General features: G+C 26.4%; 1 protein-coding gene across 6 annotated transcripts in view; it reads left to right on the top strand.

Annotated features, from left to right (window-relative positions):
* The window catches only part of LOC111678276 (sodium/potassium-transporting ATPase subunit alpha), a 95,370-nt gene that overhangs the window by 80,234 nt on the left and 1,117 nt on the right, over positions 1 to 14,019 (top strand). For 3 of the 6 annotated variants that reach the window (XM_023439570.2, XM_023439574.2, XM_023439575.2), the window contains 5 exons: positions 27 to 1,808; positions 1,911 to 2,126; positions 3,086 to 3,180; positions 13,152 to 13,326; positions 13,394 to 13,626. In XM_023439570.2, coding sequence (XP_023295338.1) covers positions 27 to 1,808; positions 1,911 to 2,126; positions 3,086 to 3,180; positions 13,152 to 13,326; positions 13,394 to 13,626 — 2,501 coding nt within the window. Of the gene's footprint in view, positions 1 to 26; positions 1,809 to 1,910; positions 2,127 to 2,335; positions 2,431 to 3,085; positions 3,181 to 6,562; positions 6,658 to 9,730; positions 9,826 to 13,151; positions 13,327 to 13,393; positions 13,627 to 14,019 lie in introns of all 6 variants that reach the window. The other 3 variants (XM_023439573.2, XM_023439572.2, XM_023439571.2) reach the window with 3 other exon arrangements.

Here is a 14,019-nt window from a genome sequence, read left to right as displayed (position 1 = left end):
ATTTCCTACATTTTTTATATTAACAGGAATCAAAAAGTTCAAAAATTATGGAATCTTTCAAAAACATGGTTCCTCAATTCGCCACTGTCATTCGTGAGGGTGAGAAACTCACTCTACGTGCTGAAGATTTAGTCTTGGGTGATGTAGTCGAAGTGAAATTCGGTGATCGTATCCCAGCTGATATTCGTATCATAGAGGCTCGTAACTTTAAGGTCGATAACTCATCGTTGACTGGTGAATCTGAGCCCCAGTCTCGTGGTCCCGAATTCACCCATGAAAATCCCTTGGAAACAAAGAATTTGGCTTTCTTCTCTACCAACGCTGTCGAAGGTACTGCCAAGGGTGTTGTCATCAGTTGTGGTGATCACACTGTCATGGGTCGTATTGCTGGTTTGGCTTCCGGTTTGGATACTGGTGAGACTCCCATCGCCAAGGAAATTCACCATTTCATTCATTTGATTACCGGTGTGGCCGTATTCTTGGGTGTGACATTCTTCGTTATTGCTTTCATTTTGGGTTACCATTGGTTGGATGCTGTTATTTTCTTGATTGGTATTATTGTCGCTAACGTACCTGAAGGTCTTTTGGCTACCGTAACTGTGTGCTTGACTTTGACTGCCAAGCGTATGGCTTCGAAGAATTGTTTGGTCAAGAATTTGGAAGCTGTCGAAACTTTGGGCTCCACCTCGACCATTTGCTCTGATAAGACCGGTACTTTGACCCAAAATCGTATGACTGTCGCTCACATGTGGTTCGATAATCAAATCATTGAGGCCGATACAACAGAAGATCAGTCGGGTGTCCAATACGATAGAACTAGCCCTGGATTCAAGGCGCTCTCTCGCATTGCCACTCTCTGCAACCGTGCTGAATTCAAAGGCGGCCAAGAAGGTGTTCCAATTTTGAAGAAAGAAGTCAGCGGTGACGCCTCAGAAGCTGCTTTGTTGAAGTGTATGGAATTGGCTCTCGGTGATGTAATGAACATTCGTAAACGCAACAAGAAAATCGCTGAAATTCCATTCAACTCCACCAACAAGTATCAGGTCTCAATTCACGAAACTGAAGATCCCTCCGATCCACGTTACTTGCTCGTCATGAAGGGTGCCCCCGAACGTATCTTGGAACGTTGCGCCACCATTTTCATCAACGGCAAAGAAAAGGTCTTGGACGAAGAGATGAAGGAAGCTTTCAACAACGCCTACATGGAATTGGGAGGTTTGGGTGAACGTGTCTTGGGTTTCTGTGACTTCATGTTGCCCTCCGACAAATACCCCACTGGCTTTAAATTCAACACTGACGACGTCAACTTCCCCATCGATAACTTGCGTTTCGTTGGTCTCATGTCCATGATTGATCCTCCCCGTGCCGCTGTACCCGATGCCGTAGCCAAGTGCCGTTCTGCCGGTATTAAAGTTATCATGGTCACTGGTGATCATCCCATCACTGCCAAGGCTATTGCCAAATCTGTCGGTATCATTTCCGAAGGCAACGAAACCGTCGAAGATATTGCCCAACGTTTGAATATTCCCGTCTCTGAAGTCAATCCCCGCGAAGCCAAGGCTGCCGTTGTACATGGTGCTGAATTGCGTGACGTGTCCTCCGATCAATTGGATGAAATCTTACGTTATCACACTGAAATCGTATTCGCTCGTACCTCACCTCAACAGAAATTGATCATTGTTGAAGGTTGTCAACGTATGGGTGCTATTGTAGCTGTAACTGGTGATGGTGTCAACGATTCACCCGCTTTGAAGAAGGCTGATATTGGTGTTGCTATGGGTATTGCTGGTTCCGATGTATCCAAACAGGTAAGATTTTGAGTGTTTTGATTAATGAAATTTGAATTTCATAACTGAATATAGAATTTCTTTGATGTGAGCAAATTATTAATGGAAATTTCTTTATTACAGGCCGCTGACATGATCTTGTTGGATGATAACTTTGCTTCCATTGTAACTGGTGTTGAAGAAGGTCGTTTGATTTTCGATAACTTGAAAAAATCTATTGCTTACACTTTGACCTCTAACATTCCTGAAATCTCTCCCTTCTTGGCTTTCATCTTGTGCGATATCCCATTGCCTTTGGGTACCGTTACCATTTTGTGTATTGATTTGGGTACTGATATGGTAAGTTCAATACTTTACTTTTTACTTTTATTATTCATTTATTTCTCTTTTATTATTCTATTGTTTTCAATAAGTATGAGTTTTAACAGATCTTATGTATTTAGGTATATAGTTAAATAGTTAGTTTTAAGTTAATTTTCTTAATTATGTTTATACAAATAAAATTTCGATTACAAAAATCACATACAAAAAAAAAAAACGCCAACAAGATACCAGCCATTTCTTTGGCATATGAAGGGCCAGAAGCCGATATTATGAAGAGAAGACCACGTAATCCCAATATTGATAATTTGGTCAATGAAAGGTAAAGAAGTTAATTTAGAAAAATGGCGTTCAGTAAAAAAGGCTATGAAATGTGGATAAAGGCTAAAATGTCAAGTATGAAAATTAAGGCTAATTAGTAAATAAGCTAGAAATGCTAGTAATTCAAACAGTAATTTATAAGCTAGTTTTAGGTCTTGTTAATCATTATTACATTAAAGATTTCTTAGTTTTTTTCTTTTAATTTTATTTTACAATTCAACTCAATTTGATAAACAATTTTAAACTTATTAATTTATTTTCTATTATATTTTTGGTTTAAAATTTTTATTATTTAATTTAGCAAACATTTGTTGAAACATATTTACTCATTATTATTGTATCTTTTATTCTACTATATTCTACTATTCTGCTACTACAACATTTACATACATGTGTGTGCGTGTGTGTAACTCCCTCTAAAAATTTGTGGTTGTGTTTGACAACAAAATGAAATTTGCTTTATTGTTGTTATTTTTAAAATCCTTTTTATGGCCACAAATACTAAAACACACTTAACACCAACACATTTTACAACTACAACAAACCAAAAAAACTATGTAAATGTATACCTATACTCAACACAAATACTATGACTGTGTTGTCTAAACTACGCTCCTGTTTTTGTATATAAATATACAAATATGATAAAAATCTAGGTTCCTGCTATTTCTTTGGCTTATGAAGCTGCTGAAGCCGATATCATGAAGCGTCCTCCACGTGATCCATTCAACGATAAATTGGTCAATTCAAGGTGCCTATACATTTTTTGATTTTCTTATTTTTTTTGTTTGTTGTTTTCTTTATCATTTTCATTTTTTTGTTTTATTAAAAAAACTAAATGTTGATTCTACTTAACCAACCATAAAACTTATTAACACTTTTTACTAAAAAAAAATACAAAGAAAACCCCTTCTCTTACGCTGAATTATCTTCGTTAAGATAATTCCTAACAAAATGGCTGGATTATAAACTTTTTTAACTTTACTTTTAAACATACATATATATTATACAAACATACATTTCTGTGTTGTTTTTTTACTCGTTCTCAAAACAAATCTGTCTTCGTACATTTGTATTTTAAATGCCTTTGTAACCAATGTGTCTGAAAGAGACCTAAACACGTTTTTTCTAACTCCAACGAAACTCATTATAAATATAACATTTTACCCTTAACCCTCTTGGCTCCACTTACCTTTTCATTTATAACATTATGTTTTTAACTCATGTTTCATCTTGTAACAAATGTCTACTATTTCATCTACGTCATCCCCAAAAAAATATATAAATATACAATTTTATATTCGTTTCATTTTTAACTATCGATGTTGTGGTTATTCGTCATTGAAAAAAATAATTCATAATTTTAAAGTTTTACTTAACATTTGCACTCTTTATTTTACCTTATATCGATGATATACTTACATATAAACATTATTATTTTTATCTAATTAATACTTTTAAGTTTTTTTTATTTTCTTTTTTTTACTAAAAAGAAATTCACTAAAATTGTTTTAATAAAAAAATTTGTTTTCTTTTGAATTTAAGTTTTAAAATTATGCACTTTTTTGGAATTTATTATAAATAATAATTATTAATTGGTTTGAAATCGTTTTATCATAATAAGATTTTGTGTGTATTTAGAGAGTTGAAAAGCAAAAAATAATTTATTAATCTTTCAGTTTAGTTGTTTTTGCAAAATATTTAGTATTTCTGTAAATTTTTTTTGTTAAAGATTTTTGGATTATTTTGTATGATTAGAAAAAATGTTTTTTTTTCAATTGAGTCAGAAAAAATCTACACTCTCTCTTTTTCAAAACAATTACTATATTTAGATAATTAAAAGCTTAAAAAAATATTTCGTATTTTGAAAAAAAAAATTAATTTTAAATTTTGTCATTTTATAATAACGATTTTTTTTAATATTTTAATTAAAATCAAAAGGCGATAACAATATTTTAGTAAACAAATAATATCATTCGATGTCTTAGGAGTTTATATATTCCCTTCGAAACTTAATAATTTAATAAGAGTTGCCATATTTGCAAAAAAGGAAATTTATGAAAATTTTGAATTTTCAAGTTTCCTTAAAAATTTTAACTAAAAGCAAAAGCGATAACCTTACTCAAATGATTGAATGAGCTCATTAGATGCCTTAAGCATGAATAAATACACTTTAAAACTCAATATTGCAATTAGTGCTGCCGTGCTCGCAAAAAAGAAAATTTAAGAAAAATTAAAATTTTAATAAATTTTAACCTTATTTTGCTTTAATAGTTTAATGATAAGCAAAATCGATAACATAATTTTAGTAATCGTATGAGGTTTTTTAATGCCTTGTATTGTAATAAGAGTTGCCATATTAACAAAAAAGAAAACTTATAAAAAAATTTAGATTATAATTATCTAATCATATTTTCAATTAATACGATACAAGGAAGAAAACCCCGATTAGAATGTTTCAGTAAGCGGTTATGATTATAAGGTGCCTTAATGATAAAATGACTCTCTTTTAAACTCAATACTGTGCTTAGGGTTGCCATATGAGCAAAAAAGGAATTATATGAAAAAATTTAAATTTTTAATTTCAAAACCCCAAATTTGCTTCAATATTTGAAAGAAAAGCAAAATTGATAACATAATTTTAGTAATCGTATGAGGTCATTAGATACCTATAGAGTTTCTAGGTTCCTTTTGAAACTCGATATTATAATTAGAGTTGCCATATTAACTAAAAAGAAAACTTATAAAAAAAATAATTTTATAATTTTCTAATCATAACTTCCTTTAATATATTAAATAAACGCAAACTCGATAACATCATTTCAGTTAGGGGATATGATTGTTAAAAGCCTTAATAATAAGAGGAGTCACTTTGAAACTCAATACTGTGATTAGAGTTGCCATATGTGCAAAAAAGAAAATTTATAAAAAATTTTAAATTTTATTATTTTCTAAACCTAATTTGCTTTAATATTTGAAATAAAAGCAAAAAAGATAACATACCTTTAGTGATAGTATGAGGTCATTAGATACCTTTTGAGTTTTTAGATTCCTTTTTAAATTCAATATTGAAATAAGGGTGACCATAACAATGAAAAACGAAAATGTATGAAAATTATTACTTTTTGTGTTACTTCATTATTTCTTTTTTTATTTTTTAAACAAATTTGTTTTTTGATATGTTAATATAATTGACACATAAAATAAGCTTCCAATTTGAATATTGGTAATTTTTAAAGCTTTCTTGTTTTATAACATTTCAAATTGTTAGATTTTATTTGAAACTTGTCTTATTTTTTATAAAAAACAATACTTTTTGTTAATAAAATCAACAATTATTAGTTTCTTCTTTTTTGTAAATTTTGAAATAACATTATTCTTTTCCAACCAGTATATGTGTAACTTAGCCCAACAACTACTCACCTAAAATGTATTTTCTTTTTGTTAATTGCAAAATTTATTAGTTCAATTAAAAACGACAAAAATACACACAAAAGTTACTATAAATATTTATTGTATATAAAAATTACAACAAAATTTATGCACAAATTTTTAAGTTTTATTTTGTTTAAAAAAATCAAACAAAACGCAAAACAAATTCACCAAAATCATTATGTATTTTATATTTTATATATAATGAACTTTTTAAGTATTAAATTTAAATTATGGAAACCAAACATAAGTATTTTATTGAAACAAATTAAGTATTTTTCAACCAGGAAGTCTTATAATTATTAAGTATTTGAATACTATTTTTAATTAACAATTTTGTACATTTTGTTTATATTATAAAAAAACAAACTTGTAATGTTTTTTTCTTTGATTTTTGTAAAAGAGCTTATAATCATTTACAACATTTTCTTTTATTTATTTCCCCTTTTAAACAAACAATTTCTGTTGTTTTTTGTGTTCCATTTACAAAAACTTTCATTTTGTAAAATAAAAATAATTAATTTTTGCGGCTTCAACACTATTTTGAAAACACTTAAAACGAAACACTTGATTTTGAAAACCAAATCCTTAAAAAAAAACTAAACCCCTGTGCGCCCTTAAACCAACTAAAACAAATTGCGTTTGCGTATTGTTACTTGTTGTATTGTATTGTTGTAATACGTAAAATGTAAAACTACTAGGTACCTGCCATTTCCCTTGCCTATGAAGAAGCAGAATCAGATATTATGAAACGTCAGCCCAGGAATCCATTTTGCGATAAACTAGTCAACGAAAGGTAAAGTTTTTCTTTGTGTCATCATCAATATCAATTAAAATATTCAGTTCCTCTATTTTTTTTCGTTTGTTTGATTTTGTCAATGAAAAAGTATCAGCAACTAGAAAAAGAAATCAGAAACGTGTTCTTTTTCTTTAGAAAAAAACTCGTATTATTTTTATAATAAAAAACACCCTAATTTTTTCACTTAAAAGTAAAGTACTTTTTTTTCAAAAATTAAACACTTTGTCAATGAAATCAATTTATTAAACAATATAATTGCTATGAAATGATTTAAACAAACTCAACTATGTTTTAAGCCTTCTTACTAACTCGAACTGAAAAACAAATGCGTATTTAAATATTTTTCTTCATATTTAATTCCAACTTAAAATTTCCAATATCATATTTTGTTTTACGTTTTAAAAGCAAAGTACATAATTTTTTACTTACTTAGTACTATTAATTATCAATATATATATTTTTAACTACTTTAGCTTGTTAAAGTTTTTTGATAAATATTTTTTAAAATTAATTTTTATTAAAAAATTGTTTTGTTTAGTTTTTTTGTTGATTTTAGTTAAAAGTGTTAACTTAACTTAGTTTTTAACAAGTTTAAGACCTTGTACCGACTTAAACTTGAGTTTAGTTAACACAACCTTATAGTTTAACTTAATTTTTAAAGCATACTTTAAGGCTTTATTAAAAGTAGCCTTAATTGTATGAATTAGGTTTATTTTTTATTTTGAAATTTGTTTTAGTTTAATAAGTTCTATTGTTTTAGATTTTATTTAGTTTATGTTGAGTTATGTTTTATATTTTATTGTCTTATTTCTAGACATTTTTTTATTATTTTTATTATTTCCTTAAGTTGTGCTTCATATGTGTCTTTTTTTATTTACAGTTTCTTTAAATATTTTACAAATTTTCCTCTTCAAAATGCTACAAATATTGCTTGTTTCCAATAATTATATTTATTTTTTGCTATTATATTTAAAGAAACTGTAAATTTTTATTTAGTTTTTTTCTACTTCTATTCTTTAACTCTTTTTAAAAATCTCCCTCTTTTTAATACTAATTGCTATTAAAAAAAAAACAAACACAAAGAAAAACTATATTATAACAAAATACAATATTTATCTTATTTAGTCTCATTTGCTAGAAATCTATATATTTTTTTCACCAACCAAAAAAATATACGTTTTAAAAGAAAAATGTCTTCTAAAAGATATTTTTTTGTAATAATATTGCCTCTTATTTTGATTATTGCCCTCTATTTCACCGACCCACCATTATCACCTAATATTGCTCGTTAAAGTTTTTTCTCTTTCTCCTCTCTCTCTTTCTAAATATTATATTAATATATAACTTATATATCAAAAAATATATCTACAAAATATTTTTTATATATTTATATACTCAACTTTTTTTTATTACTTCTTTTTATCTATAATACAACAATACAAATCTTTGGCTTTTTACAAAAATTATCAAACCATTTTATATAGGACTTTAAAGTTCCTCTAATTTGAAGAAACATTTCAAAGATTTTAATATTTGCTGAAGTGTATTTGTTTAATATTTTTAAATCCGTTTTTTAATTCGTTTTCTTTAATATTTATAAGACTTTAATTTTGTTTTTATGTTTAACTTCTTATTTTCAAATTATATTTATTAATATTTTTTATGTTTAAATTTCGTTTTTGATTCAAATCTACTTCAGTTCTAGTTCAGTTTTAGTTTAGTTCTAGTTCAGTTCTAGTTCAGTTCTAGTTCAGTTCTAGTTCAGTTCTAGTTCAGTTCTAGTTCAGTTCTAGTTCAGTTCTAGTTCAGTTCTAGTTCAGTTCTAGTTCAGTTCTAGTTCAGTTCTAGTTCAGTTCTAGTTCAGTTCTAGTTCAGTTCTAGTTCAGTTCTAGTTCAGTTCTGGTTCAGTTCTAGTTCAGTTCTTGTTCAGTTCTAGTTCAGTTCTAATTCAGTTATAATTCAGTTTTATTACAAGTTCAGTTCGCTTTAATTTTCCCTCTAAACCACTTCAGCAAATACTTAATTAAACTAGAAAATTTCTTTTAAGGTAAGTTTTGTAACAATTTAGGAATTTATATTTTTTCTTTTTCATAAACTCCTTTAAAACTCCCTATAAAAACCTTAAAGAAATATTTTTTTTTAACGAAAAGAACTGTACATAATTAACCATTCCCAAACTTAGTAGTGATTTCTCGTATCCTTACAATCTGTAGGTTTTATGATAGTGAATGTTAAAATTAAATAAAATCAATTAAACTAACATTTTAATTTAAAGAAAATAACAGAAAAAAACACTAGAACATTTATAATAATTTACTATTATTACTATTTACCAACTACTATTACTATTATTATTTTGATTTTGTAGCAACATTTTTCTTATTTATAACTATAATAATTTTAGATTTAATTATAAAAAGAAAACATATTTAACTTAAAACATACAATTCTTAAATTTATTTATATTTCTTCTAAGATATTAACACTATTTTTATATTTATTATAAACTTTATTTATAATTTTTTTCTAAACTAGAGTAGCAACTATTGAAATGTGAAAGAAAAAAAAAAAAAAACAAAATATTTAGTAACTCTTTTAACACTCATTAATTATTTTCTCTAAAATATTAAAGTCTTATCATTATTTAAGACAATTAGTTGTTAAATTTACTAAACAAAAATATAATTTAACAAATTAGTTTTTCCATAAGTAAACTATAACAAAAATTACTTATTTTTAATTATAATTTGTTTTACTTTAAAAAAAGAAAAAAACAATACTCTTTTTGGCATTTTGTTTATCAAAAACAATTTACAAAAACGTTTAACAAATCTAATCATATTTTCTTTTTTTTATAAATTTTTTCCTATTATATTTTTAAACAAAAAAACTTTTTTATAAACGCCTTTTTTTGTCTCAAACCTCTAACCAAACTCTTGTGCACTCCACTACTTGTATTTTAAATTAATAAACAATTAAAAAAAATACATCATAACTTAAACAAAAAAATCTTAAACTTAAATAAAAAAATCCCCAAAAAATCTGGTTTAAATATCATAAAACAAAAAAGGTACCAGCTATTTCTCTGGCTTATGAGAAACCAGAAAGTGATATTATGAAACGTCAACCCCGTAATCCTTACCGTGATAACTTGGTCAATCGCAGGTCAGAATCAAATCAAAACAAACAAACAAACAAACATCTTACACTTTAAAAATACAATTACATTTATATAGAATTTAGTAACAAAACATAAAAAGTTATAAAAATCCTTAAAATTAAACTTAAAATAGACACACAAAAAATATTTTAATTGTTAAAAACCAAAAAAAAAAACCAAAAAAATTATAACAAAAAGCCTTTTAGTGTGTTTCTTTAGTGCATTTTTATAGAAATTGTTGAGTTTTGTTTCAAATTCTTTTGTTTATCATGGAAAACTGTTTTCATTCTCAATTGATTTGTTTTGTTATAAAATTACTTAGTTTTTTACACAGTTATCAATTTCTTTAAATTGTATTTTACTTTTTTACAACAAAATTCATATAAAAACGAGTTCTTCTAGTTGTAGTTTTTAATAGTGTTTTTTTGGTTAAAAATGCAAAAAAAAAAGAACAAAACATTAGATTTAGTTGAGCCTCAACATTTTTATTGTTTAATATTCATAAATTGTTTGTTAAGATTTTCATTAACACAAATACAAATTTATTGTTTTTTACAAACATTAACTAAAGATGATTTTCCTAAATTTCCATTTTATTTGTGTTAAGTATTTTTAAGCATTTTTAATCATCAGTTTCATACGAATTCATTAATAAAATTCAAAATTTTAAAAATTAATTAAATTGGATAGAGAATATTGTAATTGTTCTTTCCGTAAACATTTAATTAATTTATTTCCTATTTCAGTTCTAGTTCACTTCTACTTCAGCATTCAAAATGAAAACAATTACAATTTCTTTTCTAAATCTCATTCTTCAATCGATTGGCCAATTCGTTATTTATTTATTTCTGTGTTTCTTCAACAATTTAAAATTACTTTCAAATTCCAGCACTCTAAATTATCTTTAAATTGTGTGTTTATATTTTTTACAAATTAAACCAAAAAAAGATTTTTTTCTACTTTTATTGGATTTTTATTAAATTGGTTTTTAATAAAAAAAACAGTCAAATCGTTTAGCTTAACAAAAACTATAAAATCCTTTAATTTTTTAATAAAAATTACTCTTTTTCTAGTTTTACCTTAAAATAATTAAATTTCATTTAAAACTCAAGTTTGTCCTGATCTAATAAACGATTTGACCTCCATTTTTTTAATTGTTGTTCTGTTAATTTTTCTTCTCTATGTTTTATGTTTAATAACATGTTAATTTTTGTTTATAGTTGTTTATACACTTGAACGATTAGTTATTCTTGCCACTTATACTAAGTTGTAGTGTTACATAAATTTTGTCTTTAGTGCAGTTCCTCGCCTAATTAAATATACAGTAAGAGTAATTAATACTCACTCTAGTTTTTAAGATGAAAATTGTAGTTTTAGCAATATATTTTTTGTAGGTTTACAAAATCTAAACCTCAGTCCTTTATCCTCCAATAAACATTATTTTTGAAATTAGAGTGAATTGGTAAACAATTTTAAAACATTTTTGAAGTACAGTTCAAGCTCGGTGCTATTTCAGTTCTAGTTCAGTTCTGGTTCAGTTCTAGTTCAGTTCTTGTTCAGTTCTAGTTCAGTTCTAGTTCAGTTCTAGTTCAGTTCTAGTTCAGTTCTAGTTCAGTTCTAGTTCAGTTCTAGTTCAGTTCTAGTTCAGTTCTAGTTCAGTTCTAGTTCAGTTCTAGTTCAGTTCTAGTTCAGTTCTAGTTCAGTTCTAGTTCAGTTCTAGTTCAGTTCTAGTTCAGTTCTAGTTCAGTTCTTGTTTAGTCCTAGTTTTGGAATATTTTTAGAATTTTACACAATTTTTCAATTAAAACTTTTTATTATAAAAATTACAAAATATCGAATTCACTTAATTCTCTCTTTCACATAAATAAATATTTAAATTCCTTTTTTATATAAATGCATACTATTCCAATAACCTGTAAATATATTAAAAAAAAACTTTCTTAAACCAAATCAAACTTAACAAATTTTATACAAATTTCTACAGGTTTATGAACCCCTTAAAAATTTAAAGATGTACCCCCCAAAAAAATTAAGATATATTTATTATTATTTTATTTTTAATTTAAGTAACAAAAAAAAAAGAAAAAATTCTTGTTTAAGCGTAAGTAAATTTTTGTGCATTATTTTTTTCGTGTGAAAACAAGTCTTTTATTTAAAAAACTATTTTTAACTTTAAGCATGTTTTAATTTAAAAATTTTATTTACAGCATGTTTAAGCATGTTTTATTTTTAATATAAAAAATTTTAATTTTAAACTTGTGCTGTTATCTTTCGCTGCCTCGCTCTCTTGTATATAAATATCATCTAACATAAATATTATTAAAAATATCAATTTATTTTTTCACTCATTACATCACTTTTGTTTTGTCCCTAATGTTTTGTTATGAAAACACTTAACAGTGCTTTGCTTTTTTTAATATAAAAAAAATAAATTTTGTTTTATTTGTTGCCAAAAGTTAAACAAAAAAAAAAAAAAAAAACGTGTTTGTAAAATATCACCACACCTCTTTTTACAAAACTAAAAAAACTCTTTATTCTATCTAAAGCTCTATCTCTCTCTATATTTTGCTGCAACTCCACCACGCATTTGTAACAAAATCAGCTAAAATTTAAATAACAAAAAATATTAATATTTTGTGCTTAATTTGCCCTTGTTCATGGGAAATTTACTAAAATTTAAATTTATTTTAGTAAATTTTTCTTTGGTTGTAAACATATTTACACTTAACCACCAACCATTTTTAAAGTGCTTTTAAAGTTGTAAATTTTGAAAATAAAATAAAAAAACAAATTCAAAATTTAACATTTGAAAAATGCTGCTTTTTCACCTTTTTCTTTTGTAACAAAGTGTAATTAACAGTAATCCATAGGCATAGTGAAAATAAAAAAAATGAAACATTCACCATTTAAATCACATAAACTAATATTAAACAAAAACATAATTCGGCCTACAAAAAGAAAAAAATCCACCATTTGTTAATTTATCAAACATAAAACAAAACAAACATTTAGCATTAACTAAGAAAGAAAGAAGGAAAATTTCTAAAAACCAAAAAAATAAAACTTTTATTAAAAAAATTATTCTAATGATAAAATTAATTATAATTTTCCTTCTATTTTTCCTTTACATGTTAAATGTTTGTGTTATTGTCAAAATTCTTTCAAAAATCTAAATTCAAACCCATTTTAACACTAACAAATTTGTTTTTATTAAAAAAAACACTAACACTTTTTCTAAAACTAAAAATGAATTATTAAAAAAAAAACTTTAAAACTCTCTACAAAAAATATTAATTAAATCTCACAATTTTAAATAATTAAAACAAAACAGATTGATTTCCATGGCATATGGACAAATTGGTATGATCCAAGCTGCTGCCGGTTTCTTTGTCTACTTCGTTATTATGGCTGAAAATGGTTTCTTACCCTTGAAATTATTCGGTATCCGTAAAATGTGGGATTCCAAGGCTGTCAATGATTTAACCGATTCATATGGTCAAGAATGGGTAAGTGGACGGAGAATATATTCTACAAAGATTTCTTTATAAAATGTTTTATTGTTATTTCTTGTAGACTTATCGCGATCGTAAAACTTTGGAATATACCTGCCACACTGCTTTCTTCATCTCCATTGTTGTTGTACAATGGGCTGATTTGATCATTTGTAAGACACGACGAAACTCCATTTTCCAACAGGGCATGAGAAATTGGGCCTTGAACTTTGGTTTAGTTTTCGAAACTATTTTGGCTGCATTCTTGTCATATTGTCCCGGTATGGACAAGGGTCTTCGCATGTACCCACTCAAGTAAGTTGAAACTGAAATATAAAGTATATTATGCGTTTTTTTCAAAAAGACTTTAAAATGCTATTTGTTGTTTTCCGTAAAATAACAATCTTTGTTTTCAATCAATAATTAAATTATATTTTAGATCAGTTCTAGTTTAATTACAGATCAGTAATATATATGTTCTATGATAGATCCTACAGCTAATTTAGCAGTTGTCTGTGTACAAGATCAGTTTTTTTTTCAATTCTAGTTCAGTTCTAGTTCAGTTCAGTTCTAGTTCAGTTCTAGTTCATTTCTAGATCTGTTCTGGTTCAGTTCTAGTTCAGTTCTAGTTCAGTTCTAGTTCAGTTCTAGTTCAGTTCTAGTTCTGTTCTAGTTCAGTTCTAGTTCAGTTCTAGTTCAGTTCTAGTT

This window comes from Lucilia cuprina, chromosome 4 (assembly GCF_022045245.1).
Source record: "Lucilia cuprina isolate Lc7/37 chromosome 4, ASM2204524v1, whole genome shotgun sequence".
NCBI lineage: Eukaryota > Metazoa > Arthropoda > Insecta > Diptera > Calliphoridae > Lucilia > Lucilia cuprina.
This window is presented reverse-complemented; position numbering and strand designations above follow the sequence as displayed.